The sequence below is a fragment of the Diuraphis noxia genome, unplaced genomic scaffold (assembly GCF_037042655.1).
Source record: "Diuraphis noxia isolate RWA-SAM2 unplaced genomic scaffold, SU_Dnox_SAM2 contig0001, whole genome shotgun sequence".
Taxonomy (NCBI): Eukaryota; Metazoa; Arthropoda; class Insecta; order Hemiptera; family Aphididae; genus Diuraphis; species Diuraphis noxia.
The window spans coordinates 98,384,457-98,408,280 of NW_028301711.1; the positions used below are offsets into that span (position 1 = coordinate 98,384,457).

General features: G+C 26.6%; 1 protein-coding gene, 1 long non-coding RNA gene and 1 pseudogene across 3 annotated transcripts; 1 reads left to right on the forward strand and 2 right to left on the reverse strand.

Annotated features, from left to right (window-relative positions):
- LOC149062665 (uncharacterized) overlaps positions 1–23,824 on the forward strand; it is a 410,648-nt pseudogene that overhangs the window by 242,853 nt on the left and 143,971 nt on the right.
- Positions 12,413–13,412, reverse strand: LOC149062687 (uncharacterized). Its single transcript, XR_016189323.1, has 3 exons — positions 13,339–13,412; positions 12,738–13,219; positions 12,413–12,672 (listed from the first exon to the last, which is right to left on the reverse strand). It is a non-coding gene; the product is annotated as an uncharacterized LOC149062687 (long non-coding RNA).
- Positions 14,596–18,325, reverse strand: LOC149062688 (uncharacterized). Of its 2 annotated transcripts, XM_089215193.1 has the most exons (4): positions 17,996–18,325; positions 17,844–17,921; positions 16,469–17,439; positions 14,596–14,904 (listed from the first exon to the last, which is right to left on the reverse strand). In XM_089215193.1, exons 1-4 carry the CDS (start codon positions 18,210–18,212, stop codon positions 14,719–14,721), a joined length of 1,452 nt encoding a protein of 483 aa, XP_089071319.1. In that variant the 5' UTR covers positions 18,213–18,325; the 3' UTR covers positions 14,596–14,718. The 2 variants fall into 2 exon arrangements, with proteins under 2 accessions (XP_089071319.1, XP_089071321.1); XM_089215195.1 differs by lacking the exon at positions 14,596–14,904 and having other exon boundaries at positions 16,257–17,439.

Sequence of the window (23,824 nt, forward strand, 5' to 3'; positions counted from 1 at the left end):
TAGGTATATTATTATTATTTATATTTTAATATTATTCAATAATAGTTATCTTATAAACATCAAACTAATTTTGAAAAATTGTTTAGTTTTTTTGGTGGTTTCTTGTTTTTAACAACTTGCTCATTTTTTCTTTTGCAAGTGAATATCATTCTTGACATATTGCATTATGATATATTTGGTTAATATTTGACTGTGTAATGAGCAACCAACCTTTTTCAAAAATTTTGTCTGTATAATATATTTCTTTAATAACTACAAATTATGTTTGAAAAATAAACAGTGAAAAATGAATAAGAAGTTTTTAAATTAAAATGCAACATTACAAACATGATCTTTTACCGGGACATCTAGTTATATACATATTATTGTATATACATATTTAGATATTTTACAATATAATCTAGTACAGTGCTTCTCAAATTGTTTTGTCATGAGGCTCCCTAAATTTAATGTAAAACTGTCAAGGCCCTCTTAATCAAAATTATATATTGTTTTTTCTAAATTAGGTATATACCAAAATTACATGTACTATTTCACACAGATAAATTATTAAAATGTATAGTAAATTAATGTTTTAATATACTTTTGAAAAATATTAATAATAGTATTAAAATTTAAGTATTTAAACTTTTTCCATAAACGCTTAAAGTCTAAAGAAAATAAGCACTGATCTAGGATGACCATATAAATCTATCAACCATTTAGCATAAGGATATGTTTCTATCCCCAAGATATCGGTTAATAATTTATAATAATATATAGGTGATAGCATTGATTTTATAATATACTATAAAAACTATGAATATATTATAAAATCAATGGTGATAGGTACAACTGAGTAATAAATGCTTATAAAAAGGTATTCAAAATATATGCATTTTGGTAACACATAGGTAATATGAATACTAGTATTAACCTCAATATCAACAAATAATGAATTGTATTTAAAAATCAATATATTAATTAATAATTAATAATTATTATTTGTTCATTGTAACACTTTGAAAGCATTATGTATGATAATTTAGTGAATTAACTCTCACATTTTTCATATATTTTTTTTGTAATAGGAAATTTAAAAATGACAATATTTAATAATATTAATAATTGTATTTGATAAAAAGAAAGTATTTAAATACAAATAATTTAGAACATAGAAGTCATTATGCAATGTAAAATTTTAAATTTTATTTCTTAAATCATAATATATTTTCAATTTTCTATGGCTTTGGTATACAAAAGTGTTCGTTTATCGGCCTCTTTAGGACATACAGCGCTCCCGGTGGTGACGACTATCTGTAGTATAGTTTTCAATCAAGTTATCAAACAAGTAACGACACCTTATCAATACACCTTGATGATGACCACGATTTAAGATATACAGGTTGAATATCGACCTATAACGAATAGTGCTTTATGATGACTGGGTCACCAACTATCTGAAACAGCTGAGAGCCCAGAATCACTAGCGCTCGTAGTGGTTTAAATATGTTAATATCATTACCTTAATCACAGTTTCGCGTACTAAGCCCCGGGTAAAATTTACCGCGTTTTTTTGCATTTCTTTCATGATATTTTAACATGAATTAAAATATAATATTTCATTATTATATAGTTATATTATACTAATTAATTCATGGCAATATGAATTGTGAGATATGTTAAATCCTGATTCTATTCTACATAAATTATGGTACATTCATAAGGCATAAACATTATTAATTTTGTTAATAAATGTTATTTAAAAGTCTAGCTTTTTAAAATATCTACTTACAAAATGGTTAAGATGTGTTGTGTTCCTTATTGTAACGAGATTAATAAAAGCAAATTTAGTATTCCAAAAAACAATGAGTTAAAAAGTTTATGGGAAAAATCTTTGAATTTAAAATTAAAACCAACTTCGAAAGTTTGCGAGAAACATTTTGATCTAAATGACATTATAAAAACATGGGAATCTGGGAAAGGATTCAGCAAGTATACGGTAAGCTATACAATTATTGATAAATTTAACATACATAAATAAATAAGTTTATGATTATTTCTGAAATTTGTTTAAAGATATGTTTGAAAATACCAAAACTTAGACCTGGTGCTATTCCTAAACTTAATGTGGTAAATGAAACTATTAATGAGGCTTCACAAAATGCAGTTTTAGATATTTCTCCGCCTAAAAAGAAAAAGGTGAATTTACATTAAAATTATATATATATAATGTTATATAATATGACATATAGTATTGTATACTATAAAACAATTACAATATTACATTGTTAGTTTGTTACCATGTAGGTACATTGTACATATATTTATTTTAAACTGTATTGGATATAGCACCAAATTAATAATTATGCATATTTTTAAGATTCATGATGAAAATAGTATGACGTATAATGTATTGAATGACCATTCTTATTGTACCATGAATGATATTAAGTTGTACATTTATTAACAGTATTTACCATTATTATGTTTATGTATTTATATTGTATTGTATTTGTATAGGTACTTTATATAAAATAATATATTATTACTTTACTTTAATTTATTGAAAATGGAAATTTTATTGTAATATTGAAATTTGTATTTGTATTTGTAAATAAATTGTACTCTCTAATAAAATAGTAGGGATCCGGTTAATTGTTGTATTGAGTTTTACCACGATTAAGGTATATCTTAAATCGTGGTTTTACGCGGGCCGGGTCCCGGGTCCGTAATAAAAGAGTAAAAGACAAGGTAATTATAATACATATTATAATTACCTTGGTAAAAGACATTAACAGTAACCAGCAACCACTTGCCACAGTTATCTGCTAAGATATATTACAAGAGTACAACTGATAGTGCGGAATATAAACTATAAACTAATTGTTCACACGGTGCGCTAGTAGTAGAGGGAACAGCTGTTTCAGATAGTTAGTTCACCGGTCAAAATATGAGTGTTTGATACGCAACCTGTACGAGTATATCTTAAATCGTGATGATGACCCATAGAGTAATTATTATAATTATTATTATTACTCTATGTGATGACCACGGTCTTATGAGATAATAGAATTGATTAAAATATTATAATTGATTAGTTTAGTGTATTCTTATCATTTAGGCCTTATCATTACTTGGTGGTCCAGAATTGTAGTATAGTTTTCAACAAGGTGGATTTAAAGGTGAACAAACTATAGGAAAAATGTGATACTATAATTTACTACAGTTAATTTTACCACTAGAGCGCGCTGAAAACAGTTGGTGTCCTAATTATTGTATATTACACAACATTTAATATAGAGATCGGTTATTAGTTATTACTTATTTCACAAACGTAAATTAATAAATTATACATTTTTTAGCTTGGCAACTTGCTGATTAAATGGTTATTCATTTAATTTTACCACAATACGGGTTGAGCTCCAAATAAGATATTCAATTGACAATTACAAATATTGGTTTGTGTGTAGGATTCAGGGGCGCATATTTTGAAAAATTTGCGCCTCGGGACAACATATTATAATTACGCCGCCTCTACCCTCTCCAAATAAAAAATAAATAAAAAGTGGATGTCGCTCTGCTGTACTGTTACAATTGGGCCACTACAATGACTATTGATATTTGAATTCAATGATTTAATATCGTTGTATCCCCTCCCCACAAAGTATCAACTGGCAACTTGATTCACTTTCCATTTAGAAAAGATACTGTTGAACAAAATCTAAGCATTTTTACTGTCATAAAAGGTGATGAAAGACAAAAAAAATATTTAAAAAAAATTAAAAACACATTATTTTAAAATTAATAAATAAGGTATATTATATTTTAATATTTTAAGTGTATTGCATTGTTTTAAAAATAAATTGTTGAATAATATGTAGTGATTGTAAAAGTTAAAATTTAAATTAGTTTAGATATTTTTTTTAATCGCTTTTCTGCATTCTTTTTAGCATCAATATCTTTATTTTTTCGTTTACATGCAAAAATCATTCGTGTAGTCAGGTAAAATTTAGTTATATGTTTAGTAAGTTGACATTTATGTTCATTGCAGCCAACTTTGGGATAACCTTGCAACTTTAATTCATCCAAAACTAAAAAAATAAATCAACTCATTAATAAGGAAAGTATGAAAAGAAAATTAATGGTAAATTAATATTAGTAAGCATAGGTAGCATTAGTAGCATTAGTAAGCATTTATAGATTAAAATAAATTTCTTACCAAATCAAATGATTTATATAAGAAAATATAAAAATGGAAAATACAAACCAAATGAAAATAACATTTGTTCACTGTCATTTTTACTAACCAAGTACTACTATTTTATTTGTATTAAAATACCCTGTAAACATAATGTAACTAAGTCAATAATAATAATTAAAAAAAAAATTTTACCATCAAATAAAATAAATTGTTGAAAATTATCTCTCTCCAATATTTTAACTATTGCTTGTTCATAAGTGTATACTAAGTTAAGTAAAATATCAGATGGTATAAATAAGTGACCCTGACTCCTTTGTAATGTAAAGCGATCATGATCTTCAAAATCATCATATTTACATAAAGTTGTAAAACACTCTTCACAAGACTTTGCGACTGAAAATTTCCGTGCCTGTCTAACAACATATCCCGCAAAATAAGTAAGAGCAGACGAATCAATACAATTATTTGACATATCATTGTCTACAAATGATTGGTTAAAATATGTGTGATCAGTAAATTCACTAAAGTTTCCAGAATCCAACATTTCATCCAATTCGTTCTCAAACTTTAGTTTTTCAGAGGGTGCTACACTAGGTTTCATTTGAATAAGAGAGTTTAAAATATCTTCACCAGAAATGTTACTTCCCCTTGGAGGCTTAACCAAAGAGTAAAACGACAAATGCCTATAAACTTGAATAAAATGTGATGGATCAGGATGTTGATTTGATCCACATGCATTGCGTACGTTTCCAAAGTGATGCTAAAATTATTTACTTAAGTTAATACATTATAAATAAATAATATAAATACAAAAAAATTATTGATAATTTTTACCTCCAATGCATCTTGGTTAATTCGTCTCGTCATTAAATATTTATAATCAACTTTATCACATAAATATTGAACAAGTTCAAGTGTACCCTTTAACGTGACAACAAGACCCTTGTATGTTTGAATTGTCAAAAACTCATTTTGATTTTCCGTTTGTTTTTCCCAACTGACCAAGTACTCCAAAAATTCCCTTATTATCTATGGTGAAATTATAATTTAACAAGGTATTGTAACCATATAAATAAATACAATAAATTATAAAATTAAAACCTTTTGTCCATGTGATTCTTTTTCAGATGTTATACAACTATGTGCAGTTCTAGAGTTCATTACATCAATTAACGAATTCATTTTTCTAATAAATTTAATTGTTGGAAAACATCCTTCAAAATCTTTTAAACCTCGATTATATAATTCTTCCAAGGCATCCGCCACTGTGCCACTAAAAAACTTAAATTCAAAAAAATTATTTCAGATGTTATAAATTTAAAATAGACAATCTTACATTCATTGCCATTTTTACATTCATTTTTTGAAACTGATGAGGGTATATGTGATTTTTATTTATTTTGTAACATAATTTAATATGATTTTTTTCATCAAATTCCACTAACAATTTCCAGTATTTTAAATTAACAGTACCATCTGGTGTCTAAATAAAAATATTCATTGAAAAATTCTAATAATACACAACACATAACAAAATAAGTTAATGGCAATTTATCACAAACAACTTTAACCTCCAAAATTTGTTGTTTTAAAACACGAGACCATGTAGTTTTAATTAAGTGAGGAAAATCTGAAGCAAACCAGAGATTTCTATTTTGATCAACAGGGTGAGTACATCCTACATTATCCTCATCAATTCCAAGGTTACCATCCAAGCTCCACCATCGGTTACAACTATATGCACATGTAGACCAGCTTTTTCCAACAATATTATAGCCTCTAAGATCAATTTTTGTAACACTTCGGCGTTAGCAGCTCCTTTACTCAGAAAAGCTCCTATTGATTGGACCCACGGGCCTCGAAATGGTTGGAACATGAATACTAAGGCATGGTCACCCATTTGATTCAATTGTTTTTCTGGAGTATATACACCAAGATCAACAAGTCCATCTACTTTCAGTGTTGATTTATTGAAAGAAATGGCTGATGACAATGCCATTTCATCTAAAAGCAAAGCACCTAAATAAATGGAATACAATATATTATAACAAACTTGTCCTAGTGCATAGCATAGATTTATAAAATTAATTAAGAATTTAAAATAATTATTTTTACCATGTTGTTCTTTAACATCTAATTGCTTAACTTTTTCTTCTAAAATGTCGAATACATTTTCTTGGAACCCATATGATGGTTTTAAATTTTGCATGTAATTTTGCAAAGTTGTATGAGAAGGTAATGGCAAAATATTTTCTCTGCGCATTTTCCTATACAATGCTGGGCCTTTAATTTTCATTAGGATACATTGATAAATATAATCATTGGAATATCTCATGCCAAAGGGAGACTTTGTTGAACATTGTTTAAAACAAGCTTTGACAATGTGTTGTTGTGTTGTAGGAAGATTTTCAATAGATTTGTTTAAGTCATTTTCATTACATTTTTTGAAATTTTTCATTAAATTATTAACTTGGCATTTTAATGTCTTTACCTTATAATAAAAATAATTAAATATTATTATAATGGTATTTTTTGCATTTTAGCTAAACAAATATATTAAATAATAAATATATTATTATATATTTATGGTTCTAAACAGATGAATGTATTGGTTTTACAATGATGTGGATTTTTTTTTATTATAATTATTTGTGTCTGTAGACATGAAAAATAGTAGAAAAGTACTTGAATTTCAACTTTTAGAATGGTTTCTAATACTTAACTTTTTGTAAATATAATGTATAAAAATATATTTAATACTTTTGAGTGGTAACAAGTACCTATGTTTACTGAAAAATAACAACTCTAAACAATTTTTTATTTAACAATATCAATAAAACAATGCAAAAAATAAAATATTACTTTTTTAATTAGATTTCGAGTTCTTTTCATAGTGTTTCTCTGTTTTAATGTTTTCTTTGGCGACCTTTTATTACAATTGCTTTTCAGAATACGACAGTTATTACATGTTATCTGTTTTCCCTTTATATAACTCATACATTTAGATGACCTCTGTATATTATTTTCATATTTAAAACCTGGACAAGTACTCAACTGATCAACTTCAATTAGTAACTGTTCAACATCTTTCCTGTTAGTTACTTCTCTACCTATTTGAATAGCCTTACCCAATAAAAATACCTATAATATACAATATACATTATTACAAGCCTGTAAGGTACTATTATATATACATACCTATATAAATATAATGAATAAATTATTAGACCAATAATACATTTATTTACCTGAGGAATGGTTGAGGTAAACCGTACAATTTTATCATTACATAAATTTTCAATATGAGAATATATAATTTGTTTAATATCATAATGCATGCCCCACATTGTGCCTGGTAATTGTACATCCTTTGCATCATCATTTATGTCATAACCTATACTTGTATGGGAATTATTAGGCAAAAGCAGTGAAGAATCGTCATGCAACACAGTTTCTACAAGCGGTAAAGAATTTTTTTGTAACAGAGTACCTTCAAATAGTATAATATATACAAAATATTTAGACATTTTAAAAGCGAAGCAATAGTGGTTATTTATTAATTATTTTATACATTACTTTGCATTCCGCACATTGTGTCTGATAATTTTACTTTCTTTGCATCATTATTAATCTCACAACCTATACTTTTATTGGAATTATTAGGCAAAAGCAGTGAAGAATCGTCAAGCAATACAGTTTTTATAAGCGGTAAAGACTTATCTTGCAACAGAGTACCTATAGGTAGTTTATATTTGAAAAATATTTGGAAATTTTACAAGCGAAGCAATAGTGGTTAATTAGTTGGCCAACAGTTATTTTATACATTACTTTGCATACGATTTTCAGGCGAAAGCAATACCAAATTCTTATTACATGCATCATACACTCTTCAAAACATAAAAAAAAATATATACATTACCTTGAAAGTTGAATTAAAAAAACAGCAGTATTTAATGGAATCTAACTATATTTTATTTAAATATAATGGAAATAATTAATATTATACACATTTGTTTAATCTGTAACTGTGTATTATACCAATAATATTAATTAACAGAGTTGTTAAATATTTAAATATTGCCTGTTTATATTTTATGACTTTATTTGAGTATTTTGCAAAAATGTAATTAATTATAAAATTTTAATGCCTTTGATAATTAGTTAAATTACTTTTATGCCGAGTTACATGAAAAGTTGATTAATTAAATAGGCCAATAAAAGGATACTAAATCAAGTTTAAGGGACCATTAGAACATTATTGATTCAATAAATGATTAGTGTTTTTTCATGCAATCCGGCATTAGTTTTTACCAAGGTAATATTTACCTTGGTTTTTACTTTACAGTTTTTATTATTTAGTATAGAAAACCCTTATACCACTGTTGTCCATCTGCAACCTGGTGACATAAATTTGTAATGAGGTTCACATTATCTCTGAGAACTAACACTATCAACTATATTAAAATAAATCAATAGTATTACTTTTTTGTATCCAAATACATATTAAAAGTTTTTTTTACAACCCTGTTTATTAATATATAAACAATTAAATGATAAATTATAATAATTTTAAATACTCACCTCTACCTACTTCTACGATAAATAATTACTTACCTTTTTATAACTTTTTTTTGCACAACATTTCTTACTGTTGGTAGTTTCCGTTTAATAGTAGTTTTAGAAAAATATTGCGGTAAATTGGGAAATATGCATGGAACAGCGGTGGAAGTTAATGTAGGTCTGTCTCTTTTTAACAATAATTTTACCCCATCTGGACCAGTTACATCAAAATGCTTTATAATATCATTTTCTAAAAAATGAAGTTCACAGACTCTATCAGTCTGATTTAATGGACGATCTGCTCTTGGAATAACCTTGATCCATTTACCAAATAAATCCTATTCATTCAAATTAACAGGTTAAGTTTACTACTATACCTACCTACTTTATGAAAATAAAGACATAAGGACAATAACTAAATACTTCATTTTTTGGGGTTGTAAACAGCGATGGATACTTCACATTAGGAGTGTTAGCTATATGGTCCTTCCTATGTTTTTGATTTCCCACATCACAGCCAGGTACAAAACATTTATTGTTTTTACTCATTACAATTGCGGTACAAACGTTTTTTATAGCAGAATATAATATTATAGGTATCAAAATATGAATTATTTTCAAATTTGATACTAAATACTATTGACAAATGACAATATAAAACATTACAAGTGCAGTGAAAATTGCCGATGCCCGATAGCCGAGTGCCGATCAGCCGATCATAAATGATAAAAGTCGGACACCTACTAGCAACAGCGCACCCTAGCGGGCCGGTCTTATGTGTAGTGAAAAATACGTACCCCTCCACATAGGCGGGAGGGTGTTAGTTTGTTCACCTTATAAATCCACCTTGGTTTTCAATCAAGTTATCAAACAAGTAACGACACCTTATCAATACACCTTGATGATGACCCATAGAGTAATTATTATAATTATTATTATTACTCTATGACCTATGTGATGACCACGGTCTTATGAGATAATAGAATTGATTAAAATATTATAATATCATATTAATTAATTAATGATAATAGTAAAGAAAAATCAATACTGATTACTGATAAAAAAAACTTTAAAACTTGTGAAGTAATATACAATAACGTATATTTTGTATATCTACTGACTTGGTGTACACTATACATGTTTCATCTAAGGATACATCATATAAACAATAATAGAAACATCTTGAAAGCTTGAATTCTTTTCTAATTGAAGGTATATCTTGGTCTTTAATTAACTTACTGTTGCCTATTTTTTCAGTTAAATTGGTTATAATAACAAAAATATTGGTTGTATTTGAAAATGTAATTTTATTTTTTAATTCTTTCATGTTTGTTAGTTGATTTATGATTATTATTTTTAAGTATATGGTATAAATATTACTCATTACTCTTTAGTATACACTAAATCTGTAGGCATATTGGTAAGTGTTTTCGTAGTATAGGTACTGTAATTATGAGGTCGGTTAGATAACTTATAATAATAAGACTAAACTTGAATAATCGGAAAAACTAGTTATTACAATTATTCATGATTTTGTTTTAAATAAACTATAACCCACTATAATAACATTTTAGTATATCTTTAGAATAATATATACCTATTTTTTTAAATTGTCAAAAAAAAATCAATTACAAAAAAAAATAGTATAATAAAAATCAATGGGGATGGTACACCTTAAAGTTTACAATACAGTATACACACATATAAATACTAAACAAATATACCAGGTATAATAAACACCAATATCTTATGAAAATAAATTATTGAGTTTAATGTCTTATAATACTGTCCAGTACAAAATTTGAACACAATAATTTTTAAATTGATTTTGTGGTTTAAACGATATATCAATATGTACAAATATACTTAATAGCTTTAAAACATAGTAAGCGACTAATAAAAAATTACATAGTAAATGATACAATTTTTTTTAATCATACAATATAATACAGGTGTATGCTGACATTAATTTCAGATGGTTTATGATAAATTGACGAGGCTCATTACCCATTTGTAAAATCTCTTCAGAGGCGCATACAAAGCTACCTAAGAAATTGTTTTATATACCTTATTATTTGTTTAAATTAAAGCATATTCAGCACACCCCTATGATACAACTGACAAAAGTTTAAAAATGTAACTAAATCTATATAAAATGAGGTGATTAGAGCCATATTTAAAATGTTATTTTCACAATTTAACAATGTTTTATTGCCAATATTTTTTCAATACAATATTAATTTAAAACTTTACTAAACTTGTAGGTCTTGTTTTTATGATTTACCTTCTAATAGGTTATTTTTTTTTTTTTAATTACCATTCAAAACTATTTCACATTAGTTTTGAATTAATTATAGCAAGTTAATAATCATAATTTTAAATATACATATTATATGGTGCCTAACCTATAAGTAAACATCTAGCATATTGTAATTTTAAATGCATACTAATTGTACAACTTTTTTTCAATTATCTATATTATTTAATTAAAAACAACTTAATTCAAAATTGCAAATTCCACATATTACCCCATTTTATATTTATAATATTGTGAACCACTTAAATAATTTAAAATAATTTAATAGTGAAAGACTATGGATAGTTAAATATTTCAAATTTAAATTTATATAATATTATGTTTTTTTAACAATACAATAATTATGAATATTGTTACAAACAATAAGGTAATATGTCAAAAACAACTTAGCTATTTCAATATGTCGTGACTGAAATCACCCCATTTTATATTTCTATTATTATGAACCACTATAAAAGGCATTTGTGTAGCAGGTGATCTACCAATTTAATAGAAGTGATCCACTACAAGATTTAGGTACCTATAATAATAATATGTATAATATGTACATTGTACATACCTATTAGGTTTAAAATATATTTTACCATTAATTATTAAGATATTTTTTTATTTAGGATTATCAAATCAAATAAGAATTCATTCAAAAATACACAGTTTACCGCCATTGATTAGTGCTACTATATGAAAATTATATTTCTATTATTATCAAAATCAGGAGTACGGCACGTACCTACATTATCATAATAGTAATACATTATAGTTTTCGGCTTAAATTGAGAAGTATGTAATAAGTAATAACTATAATAATTAATAGGCAAATAATAAAGGAGTAGAAGCGCACTTGATCGACTTTACAATTACTACTATGAAAGAAATGCACATTTATAAAATTTGATGGAGCACCTGCTAGATAAACACCCTTCAAAAATGTTACCATAATATTTAAAAGCCCAGGACTATGATAAATCTATTCCAAATTAAATGATACAGTTAGATTAAAATATTCGCTATGCAGTAATGCAAAATATGAGTTAAGATCATAACATGTATTCAAAAAAATTGAAACAAACTCAACTTAACCCCTAACTTAAAAAAATACAGTAAAATTTAAAAATGGGACTAATAATATTTTAACTTAGATTTCGTAGGTGGTAATAAATAGCTAACAACACCAATCAAACAGAAGAACTATTCAGTTGCAAAACACTAAAACAATATAATTTTAAATACAAATATTTTTATGATACATAAATATTAGGATTAAGACATACCTACCTAATATTATACAAAGTAGTTATTTAAATAAAATATTTAATAATACCATGTATATTAATGAAGGTGAGTAATTTATGATTTTTTTTTTAATTTTCTAAAAACATATTTTACCACCCATTTAAGTATCAATGATTGATTGATGTTGTTAGCTAAATTAACTTAATTGTATAATATTTGTTAAAATTAAAAAAAAAAAAACATTAGCAAGTACTATTTTCATTTAACATATTTTTAGTTTACTATATTATTGGGATTAAGTTTTTTTCTGGAATGCAGTTTGTCAGACTTGATTTTTAATCTTCTTTGAAATTAACTTGAGTAGTTGAGTATTTACTATCTAATAAATTTAAAAAGGATAAATATAACCAAATTATTTAACGGTAAAAAAATATGTTTACATACTTAATTCATTTTGTAGTCCCTCCCAACTATTAAAATAGTATATGGGAAACAACATTTTTATTTGTTATTGTTCTTGTTTGGAAAATGTAATGGACGATAGAAAATTTTCTGATTTCAATATCCATCTCCAAATCATTTGGCCAAGTATATTTGTAGTAAATACAGATCAACTTAGTTCTTACTGTTCTTAGTAATAATTACTATGCCAGAATGTAAAATTTGAATATATGCAACTTATAAGTACTTCTGAACAGAGAACATTATATTTTTAAGTATGTATGATGTAGATAGGCAACCATCTTGTTGTGTCCAAGTAGATGGTAATAAGTAAATGAATAATATAATATATATGAAGTTGTATTAGGTTTGTGCTATGGTGTATTGGTGTCAGCCAATAATTTTAAGAGTATAACAAATTTTGTGTTATCAAACTTTGAATAACATTTATTGGTGGTGTAACTGAATGAACAAAACTGATTTAACTGAAAATAAAATTTAAATAAAAACTGTTAAGACGTCATAATAATGTATGGTAATATATGTACAAATTAATGTATTAATCATAACAATTTTTCTACATATACATTTTAAGAAAACTTACCAATAAACTGAATGTAGGTACAAATGTTGTGCCACAGAATATAACAATTGGTTGTGCTTTCCAAGTGGTTGGTATTCACTATTCATGTATTATCAAATTTACATCACACTTCATAATATAAACTTAAATACATAGGTATATTTTTGATTGAAATATCAAATAAAATACATAAATATATCCCAAATTAGGACTTAGGTATAATGTAATTTTAAGTTCAATGGAATATTTTTGACAAACTTATTGATTCAACAACTATTTTGTTAGGTATATTATGCTTTTAAAGAAATTTAAACTGTCTGTCTACTTATAACGGTTTACAACATAAACTAACTATACATATTTAACTATTAAAGTAATAGTGCTATGCTGCATGGCCACATGGTTTAGTATTTTATTTCACAAGTTTTAAAGTTTTTTATCAGTAATCAGTATTGATTTTTCTTTACTATTATCATTAATTAATTAATATGATATTGATCATTTTGTTTTAGGTTAGTTTTTAGTCTGATAACATTCTTATCATCAATTGGTGGTCCAACTTTGATTGTTTTTAATGCCAATTAGTTAAATTTACTTAAATTTCTTTGAAAAAATTGTATTTATTAACTTTTAACAGTTTAAACTTTTATAGCATATTTAGGTTCAAATAGTTGGTTAATTTTGTAACATTGTACATATCTTATAATGTCTGATTATTTAAGTAATCATGCTAGGAGTCTGACGGGTGATGTAAAGCGTAGATATTTGGACAAAATTGAAGTTTTAGGTCCAAGAGATCCCTATTTTTTAATGAAGGACTCAAGTATCATCTGGACAACTGACTCGGAGATTTTACCACCAATCACTTACCCTGACATTTTCAATTATTTAGTTTTAACCAAAAGTTTTTATACTTTAGAACAGTTTAAAGCATATAAAAGTTTGGATGCTTACAACTTTTTTGTGTCTGGTTGGGTTTTTAATGCTAAATGGCTTGCTTTAAATGATTATGTTCTTGTAGTTGCTGAGGTAAGTAAGTTTATTAATTTAAACTCATGTTCCATTCTAACATAATTAGGTTTACATCATTTACATTTTTTTTTTTGACAGTATATCAACTACACTAATTAATGTTGCCAATTCATTTTCGAATTCCTTCATTTTATACTTCATCATAATAAAACCCATTAGCACTACTCAATATTTTTCCTCTACAATGAAAATCTAAAATTAACCATAATAACAAAAATCATAAAGAAATTTGATCTTGCAAAAAAAAAAAAATGTATATATTTAATCTGTTTAAAATTAATACAAATCAGTATTTTACTACTTGCTTTGAAACTGATTTTTTTACATAGATTTACTACAGCTTACTGCTTACATTAAAAATTGTTCTTCTCATCCTGTGCTTATAGGTTGCTCATTCTCAAAGAATGAATGATGCAAAGCTTTTGCCTTGGCTTGTGCTGAAGAGTTGTGGAAGTGTTTGGGGTGCACATTGCACTTGTATGGCTGGCTTAGGTGAATGTTGTTCACATGTTGGGGCACTGCTTTTTTATTTACAATTTGTGTATCTAAAGAAATCTGAGAATAGCAAGTCAGTGACAGATGTTTCAGCTTACTGGGTAATTCCATCCAATCAACATGCTGATCCCAAAAGGATAAGCGAAATTAACTTTGACTGTCCCAAATCTATGCTTCCTCAAAACCCAAAGAAAAAGGCCAAGTCTAAGTCTGATTTTACAAAAAAATTGAAAACAACTTTAAATGATCCACAAGAATTTAAAAATTTTCTATCAAACCTTGAAAAAGTAAATAGTAATGCTGCTATACTAAGAGTTGTAGAGCCATACAATTTAAAGTTTGTTAATAATGAGTTTCCAAAAAGCCTTGCAAATCTTTATAACGATAAATATTCTATATTAAACTTGGAAGAATTAGTATGTGTAGGTTCTAAACTCGACTTTTCATTAACTTTAGAAGACTGTTCTTCTATAGAAATTTCTACAAAAATGCAGGCTAAAACTCATAATTGGTTTTTATACAGGACTGGTCGTATAACTGCATCTAGGGTAAAAGACGTCTGTTCAGTAAAATCATCCTATTCAAATAAATCTCTCATAAAATCAATATGTTATCCATTAAAAAACACATTTAAAAGTATAGCTACTGAATGGGGGATTAATCATGAAGAAGAAGCAAAAGCTTCATACATGGAAAAAATTAAAAATCACCATATAAATTTTTCTATGAATAACTCAGGTTTAGTTATAAATCCAAGTTTGCCATATCTTGGAGCCAGCCCCGACGGTATGATAAATTGTGATTGCTGTGGAAAAGGATGTTTAGAAATAAAGTGTCCACATACCCTAAGTGAAGGTGGTGAAACAAGAAGTATGTCTTATTTAGTTAATGGTCATCTAAGTAAAAACCATCAATATTACTATCAGCTTCAAACTCAAATATTATTGTGTGGCACTCAGTATGGTGATTTTGTAGTTTATTCACCAAATGAATGCTATATAGAACGTATCAACATCGACCCTGATATACAAGATGAAATATTAAATAAATCTAAATGGTTTTTTTATGAATCCATTCTTCCAGAATTATTAAGAAGATATTTTTCAAACACTGAAATAAAACCTACAGAAACAAATTATGAGACTCTTACATATAAAAATTGTATCTGTAAAAAAAATACAGGAGGTAAAATGATAATGTGTACAAAAGAAGGGTGTCCAAATCTTTGGTACCATTATAGCTGTTTAGGAATAAAACGTCAGCCTTCAACAAAAACTTGGAAATGTGCATTGTGTCAGTAAACATTATTATTATTATACCATTATTTTATGGTAACTAATTATTTAAATATAAAAAAAGTAAGTTCTAATTTTTTTGTTTATAATATGTCTTAAGTATAAAACTACACAATATATTTTAATATTACTGTTTATTATTACTTATTTTAAGTTAAAGGTACAACTGAATTGCACATATTTGTTAAAATACAACAAACAGTTACAATAGAATCCAAAAGACATGTTTTATCATCTTGGATTTTCAGGGTAGTAATTTGAACAGGACCATTGAGGATTTTAAACTTAGAACGAGTTAAACCAATTACTCGTTCTACATGTATACGTACAGAAGCAATTTTTCTGGTTTCCTCTATAGTACAAGGATGTAATTGAGGTAGACCCTTTGTAAATCCAGGAGTTTTCAACGTTGCACAGTGAAATCCAACACTTTCACTTATTGTGAATCCTCGATCAGCTAATACAACATCACCTGGAAGTAATTTATTCAACAAGTTACTATTTTCAGTTATATATTTATCACTGGTTCGTCCACCCCAACCTTCAGATATGAAAGAAATACTACCTTGAGGTGTTATTGCAATTAAATACTTAACCGTGTTTTTATTTTTATATGAAGACCAGGTCTGTGCCCTAGCTTTCAAGTTAGATGGTTTCTCTATTGTAATTTCAAAACAGTCTAAAATTACAGCAACAGAATTCCCAAATACATTGAAAAATGTTTGGGGCATTGTACTTCTTAAAGCTTCCCTATCTGGCCAATAGATTAGTCTTTTAAACATGTGCTCTAATAGTATGATGACTTTACGAAATATCATAGATGCAGTTGCACATGTAATATTGAACCTAAAACCCAGGTCTTTAAAAGGCAAATTTAATCTCAATTTCATTAAACATAATAATAATTTTTGAAACTCAGTTAGTCTCTGATTTGATGCAGTTAGCCCTGGTTTAATTGACTCTAAAATTAATTTAAAAACATCCATTGTTAACCCAGCATAATATGTAAACATTGTGGGCCTTACTAAAAAAGAGTTCTCTGAAAAATTAAAAAAATTTACATCCCTTTGTAATTGGTCACACTTATCTTTCAAAAGTTCCAATTCTGAAATATCATCCATTGTGAGTTCAGTATTGCATGAAACTCCTGTTTCAGCATTAATAACTTCATCTTTCTCATCTTCAATATGCTGATCATTGAGGTTGTTATTCGGTGATTCTTTGAATAATTTTGTTGGCTTTAATAATGTTCTATTTTCGGCCCGTTTATACCTGTGTAGATTTGGAGTTGTAGCTTTACCTAGTGAAAAATCATTTTAATAAGTAAAATATTTATGGTTAATAGTTATTTTTCTAAAATAAGAATAATTTATACATTTGTTATTTTATGTTCATATATAAAATAAAATATTGAATTTAAATAGGTACCTAAATATTTTATGTTTATTTTTAAATCTGAATGTTAGCAATGTTAGGCACATAATAAAAGTTTTTAATAAAAATCATTTCATAATTCATATCAATTATAAATTACCTATAATTGTATAATATAATATATAACTTAGTGCTTTAAAGCTTACTAATACTTTGGGTTGCATTCTAATTCTAACATTGTGTTAATAATTATTGTCCATACCATTTCGGTGCTTGGGACATTGAATAGATATATTTCATTAGTGGTCATAATAAATATAAAATACCTACCACTGTTTTTTATGTATCCCATTTTTAAGGTAGGAGTCCAATCAGGGTTTTTCATATCACCGTAATGAGCTGGTTTACCTACACAAAACAATAAATTTATTTATTGTTATTACATATTATTATTATCTTTTTCATAAATAAATATCACAAACCCATTTTAAAATGAAGTGAACAAATTCTCATGTTATCCAGTTGTTTATCTGTTACATCAGACCGATGAAGTGCATTAAACCACGACTTGCGTTGAGCCAACAAATGTGCATTTATATCGGATGCAACATTTTTCCTGACTTTGGGAAAACGATAAAAAGAAAGGTTTTTATTGGTTGTCTTGTTTAAACACTCAAACACTGCACATAACGTAGGCATTTTTAAAATTTGAATTAATTAAATTCAACCGTAACGGAATTCTGTGGGTAAATGTCGAATTCTGGACCACCAAGTAATGATAAGGCCTAAATGATAAGAATACACTAAACTAATCAATTATAATATTTTAATCAATTCTATTATCTCATAAGACCGTGGTCATCACATAGAGTAATAATAATAATTATAATAATTACTCTATGGGTCATCATCACGATTTAAGATATACAGGTTGCGTATCAAACACTCATATTTTGACCGGTGAACTAACTATCTGAAACAGCTGTTCCCTCTACTACTAGCGCACCGTGTGGACAATTAGTTTATAGTTTATATTCCGCACTATCAGTTGTACTCTTGTAATATATCTTAGCAGATAACTGTGGCAAGTGGTTGCTGGTTACTGTTAATGTCTTTTACCAAGGTAATTATAATATGTATTATAATTACCTTGTCTTTTACTCTTTTATTACGGACCCGGGACCCGGCCCGCGTAAAACCACGATTTAAGATATACCTTAATCGTGGTAAAACTCAATACAACAATTAACCGGATCCCTACTATTTTATTAGAGAGTACAATTTATTTACAAATACAAATACAAATTTCAATATTACAATAAAATTTCCATTTTCAATAAATTAAAGTAAAGTAATAATATATTATTTTATATAAAGTACCTATACAAATACAATACAATATAAATACATAAACATAATAATGGTAAATACTGTTAATAAATGTACAACTTAATATCATTCATGGTACAATAAGAATGGTCATTCAATACATTATACGTCATACTATTTTCATCATGAATCTTAAAAATATGCATAATTATTAATTTGGTGCTATATCCAATACAGTTTAAAATAAATATATGTACAATGTACCTACATGGTAACAAACTAACAATGTAATATTGTAATTGTTTTATAGTATACAATACTATATGTCATATTATATAACATTATATATATATAATTTTAATGTAAATTCACCTTTTTCTTTTTAGGCGGAGAAATATCTAAAACTGCATTTTGTGAAGCCTCATTAATAGTTTCATTTACCACATTAAGTTTAGGAATAGCACCAGGTCTAAGTTTTGGTATTTTCAAACATATCTTTAAACAAATTTCAGAAATAATCATAAACTTATTTATTTATGTATGTTAAATTTATCAATAATTGTATAGCTTACCGTATACTTGCTGAATCCTTTCCCAGATTCCCATGTTTTTATAATGTCATTTAGATCAAAATGTTTCTCGCAAACTTTCGAAGTTGGTTTTAATTTTAAATTCAAAGATTTTTCCCATAAACTTTTTAACTCATTGTTTTTTGGAATACTAAATTTGCTTTTATTAATCTCGTTACAATAAGGAACACAACACATCTTAACCATTTTGTAAGTAGATATTTTAAAAAGCTAGACTTTTAAATAACATTTATTAACAAAATTAATAATGTTTATGCCTTATGAATGTACCATAATTTATGTAGAATAGAATCAGGATTTAACATATCTCACAATTCATATTGCCATGAATTAATTAGTATAATATAACTATATAATAATGAAATATTATATTTTAATTCATGTTAAAATATCATGAAAGAAATGCAAAAAAACGCGGTAAATTTTACCCGGGGCTTAGTACGCGAAACTGTGATTAAGGTAATGATATTAACATATTTAAACCACTACGAGCGCTAGTGATTCTGGGCTCTCAGCTGTTTCAGATAGTTGGTGACCCAGTCATCATAAAGCACTATTCGTTATAGGTCGATATTCAACCTGTATATCTTAAATCGTGGTCATCATCAAGGTGTATTGATAAGGTGTCGTTACTTGTTTGATAACTTGATTGAAAACTATACTACAGATAGTCGTCACCACCGGGAGCGCTGTATGTCCTAAAGAGGCCGATAAACGAACACTTTTGTATACCAAAGCCATAGAAAATTGAAAATATATTATGATTTAAGAAATAAAATTTAAAATTTTACATTGCATAATGACTTCTATGTTCTAAATTATTTGTATTTAAATACTTTCTTTTTATCAAATACAATTATTAATATTATTAAATATTGTCATTTTTAAATTTCCTATTACAAAAAAAATATATGAAAAATGTGAGAGTTAATTCACTAAATTATCATACATAATGCTTTCAAAGTGTTACAATGAACAAATAATAATTATTAATTATTAATTAATATATTGATTTTTAAATACAATTCATTATTTGTTGATATTGAGGTTAATACTAGTATTCATATTACCTATGTGTTACCAAAATGCATATATTTTGAATACCTTTTTATAAGCATTTATTACTCAGTTGTACCTATCACCATTGATTTTATAATATATTCATAGTTTTTATAGTATATTATAAAATCAATGCTATCACCTATATATTATTATAAATTATTAACCGATATCTTGGGGATAGAAACATATCCTTATGCTAAATGGTTGATAGATTTATATGGTCATCCTAGATCAGTGCTTATTTTCTTTAGACTTTAAGCGTTTATGGAAAAAGTTTAAATACTTAAATTTTAATACTATTATTAATATTTTTCAAAAGTATATTAAAACATTAATTTACTATACATTTTAATAATTTATCTGTGTGAAATAGTACATGTAATTTTGGTATATACCTAATTTAGAAAAAACAATATATAATTTTGATTAAGAGGGCCTTGACAGTTTTACATTAAATTTAGGGAGCCTCATGACAAAACAATTTGAGAAGCACTGTACTAGATTATATTGTAAAATATCTAAATATGTATATACAATAATATGTATATAACTAGATGTCCCGGTAAAAGATCATGTTTGTAATGTTGCATTTTAATTTAAAAACTTCTTATTCATTTTTCACTGTTTATTTTTCAAACATAATTTGTAGTTATTAAAGAAATATATTATACAGACAAAATTTTTGAAAAAGGTTGGTTGCTCATTACACAGTCAAATATTAACCAAATATATCATAATGCAATATGTCAAGAATGATATTCACTTGCAAAAGAAAAAATGAGCAAGTTGTTAAAAACAAGAAACCACCAAAAAAACTAAACAATTTTTCAAAATTAGTTTGATGTTTATAAGATAACTATTATTGAATAATATTAAAATATAAATAATAATAATATACCTAATCATATAATAAAATATGCAAAATATTTTAAACATGTTTTTAGAGTTTTTTATGAGCACTAGAAAGTAATACTTCACTATACCAGACTACTATTAAAATTAGGAGCAGAATCATAATAGATTTAATTTAATTTAAAGATTTTAAGAAGGATGCAAATATCCAAAGAATAAGTGACTAAATTATACATCATATTTTATAGTTGATGTCTACTCGATAAAAAATATTGCAAATGATTAAAATGCAAATTTAATGTATAATTACAGGCTCCAATTTATTATGCCAACTCAATAAAAAAAAACTTATTATGATTCATTGTTGTAGTAAATACTAAACTTCAATTTAAAAAAAAATAGCATTATAATTCGTAATTTTTAAGACATTTTGCATTTAAAAGTATGAATACATAGGCCTTCATAGGACAGGAAGCGCGCTCTGGTGACTATAGAACTGTGGTAATATTTTCAATCAAGAGTGTATACGTATAGGGGTCCAGAGTGACGACACCTTATCAATACACCTTGGTCATCATAGATAATTATAAATAATGATAAAGGTATCGCCAAATATCGGTAATTGTAAATTGTAATACGATTATTATTGTTCTATGGTAATATTGATTATGGAGGGGATTTGGTGCGACAGTCAAGGTCAACAAAACGTAGCTTTAATGGTTAAATTAGCATAAAGGTGTAATAGTACTAATAGCTCGACATTCAATTAATGAGGTTCAAAGCACAACAATTATCAATATGTTTAATGTTAGGTACCTTAGGTAGTTAGTTCGAACGGTATCGAATTTATCAGTTATAGCTTCTGGGCTTTACAAATTAAAATTTTCCAGCGGTACCGACTTTCAACCACCAATACTTTGAGGAGCTGTATCTCGCAAACGAATCATTGAAAAATAAAAATGTTAACGCGTAAATTCACAATAAAAATGGGATTATTAATTCATGATATTTTTATTATATGTTACCATTTGAAAATCAAAAGTTGATAGTGGTTTCACTAATAAATATAAGGGTGAAAAAAATTAAAATATTATACGGTTTTAGAAAAACATAAACCTAGAAGTTTAAAAAAAAAAAAATTCAAAAAAAGTTAATACTTTTCGAGATAATTAGTGTACACACTTAAATGGATCACCCTGTATACCCTTCATTTTTATCTTTCTTACTTTTTATATTTTTAACTTGCTTTTTATTAAAATCCCTATATATATCACTAATTTCTTGCAGTAACTGACATTTTTCCCCATATTCCTATTCAGTCCCAGATCTATTATATTATAAAACCTTGTTCAAAAATACAGTATTTCATATAAATATACAATGTACATTGTACACTGTACAGTGTATTTTCTTATAGATTTGAAGATAATCATAATAATATTGATAAATATTGTAGTCATTTATTAAAAAAAGATTTTATTATTTTTTTTTTAACAGCAAAGAAAACCACGGGGGCTTGTCTACTGAAAGCATCAGCCTCTGTAAATACGCCAAAGACTTATAAATTATAACAATGGTTTTGTACTTGATAATTTTAAACATTTTAACTAGATATTTGTCAAGTGTTTAAAATGTTTTTAATTAATTGTTTAATTAAATAGATATTTTTCATTGGTCGGATAATACCTATCAATGTGAATGTGAATGAAGTTACTTTTTTAAATTGGCTCGATCTTCTTTATTAAATATTTTCAGCAGATGATCAACATGCTCTTTAACTGATCGAATAGAAAAATTTTTATTGGATGTAGAGACTAGTGCATCTTTAATAATTTCCCACTGGTTAAGAGGACGTGATACCCGCATGTGTTGTCTCCGTCTTACAAATGCGTAACATGGTACATTTTTCGCTCAGCAGAACACGTGTAGCTCCGTTAAATTAAAAATTAGAGTGAACTGACCTCTTATAAGATTTAAAGGTAAGATTATTATCTAGACAACCTCATATGCTTTTTATTTTATATCAAACTTAAAGCGAGTTTTATGAGTATTTTAAAATTGTGAATTTTTTGTGCATCTTAAAATACTCATAACTTCCTTTAAAATTTAAATATATTAAAAAGCATATGAGGTTGACTAGATAACAATCATACCTTTAAATTTTTAAGAGGTCAATTCACTCTAATTTTTAAGCAAACGGAGCTACACGTGTTCTGCTGAACGTAAAATTTACTATATAATGCACTTGTAAGACAGAGACAACACATGCGGGTATCACGTCCTCTTAATGTCATTATATGGATTTAAACATATGACTTGGCGTAATAAACACAAGTCATCTTTTGTTGAAAATCTTAGTCGTTCTTTTCTATTATCCATTTAACAAACTTTTAAAAACCAAATACTTAAATATTTCAAACAATTTTATTTTTTTAAAAGCGGGATACAAAACAACGGTATTGGCTGATAAAGAAAACA

Excerpts from the sequence above, each read along its gene's own strand:
- LOC149062688 (XM_089215193.1), bottom strand. The coding sequence starts at position 18,212 with ATGCCTACGTTATGTGCAGTGTTTGAGTGTTTAAACAAGACAACCAAT. Across the intron at positions 17,922-17,995 it reads TTCACTTCATTTTAAAATGG|GTAAACCAGCTCATTACGGT; the intron begins GTTTGTGATATT and ends TGTTTTGTGTAG. Across the intron at positions 17,440-17,843 it reads GGGATACATAAAAAACAGTG|GTAAAGCTACAACTCCAAAT; the intron begins GTAGGTATTTTA and ends ATTTTTCACTAG.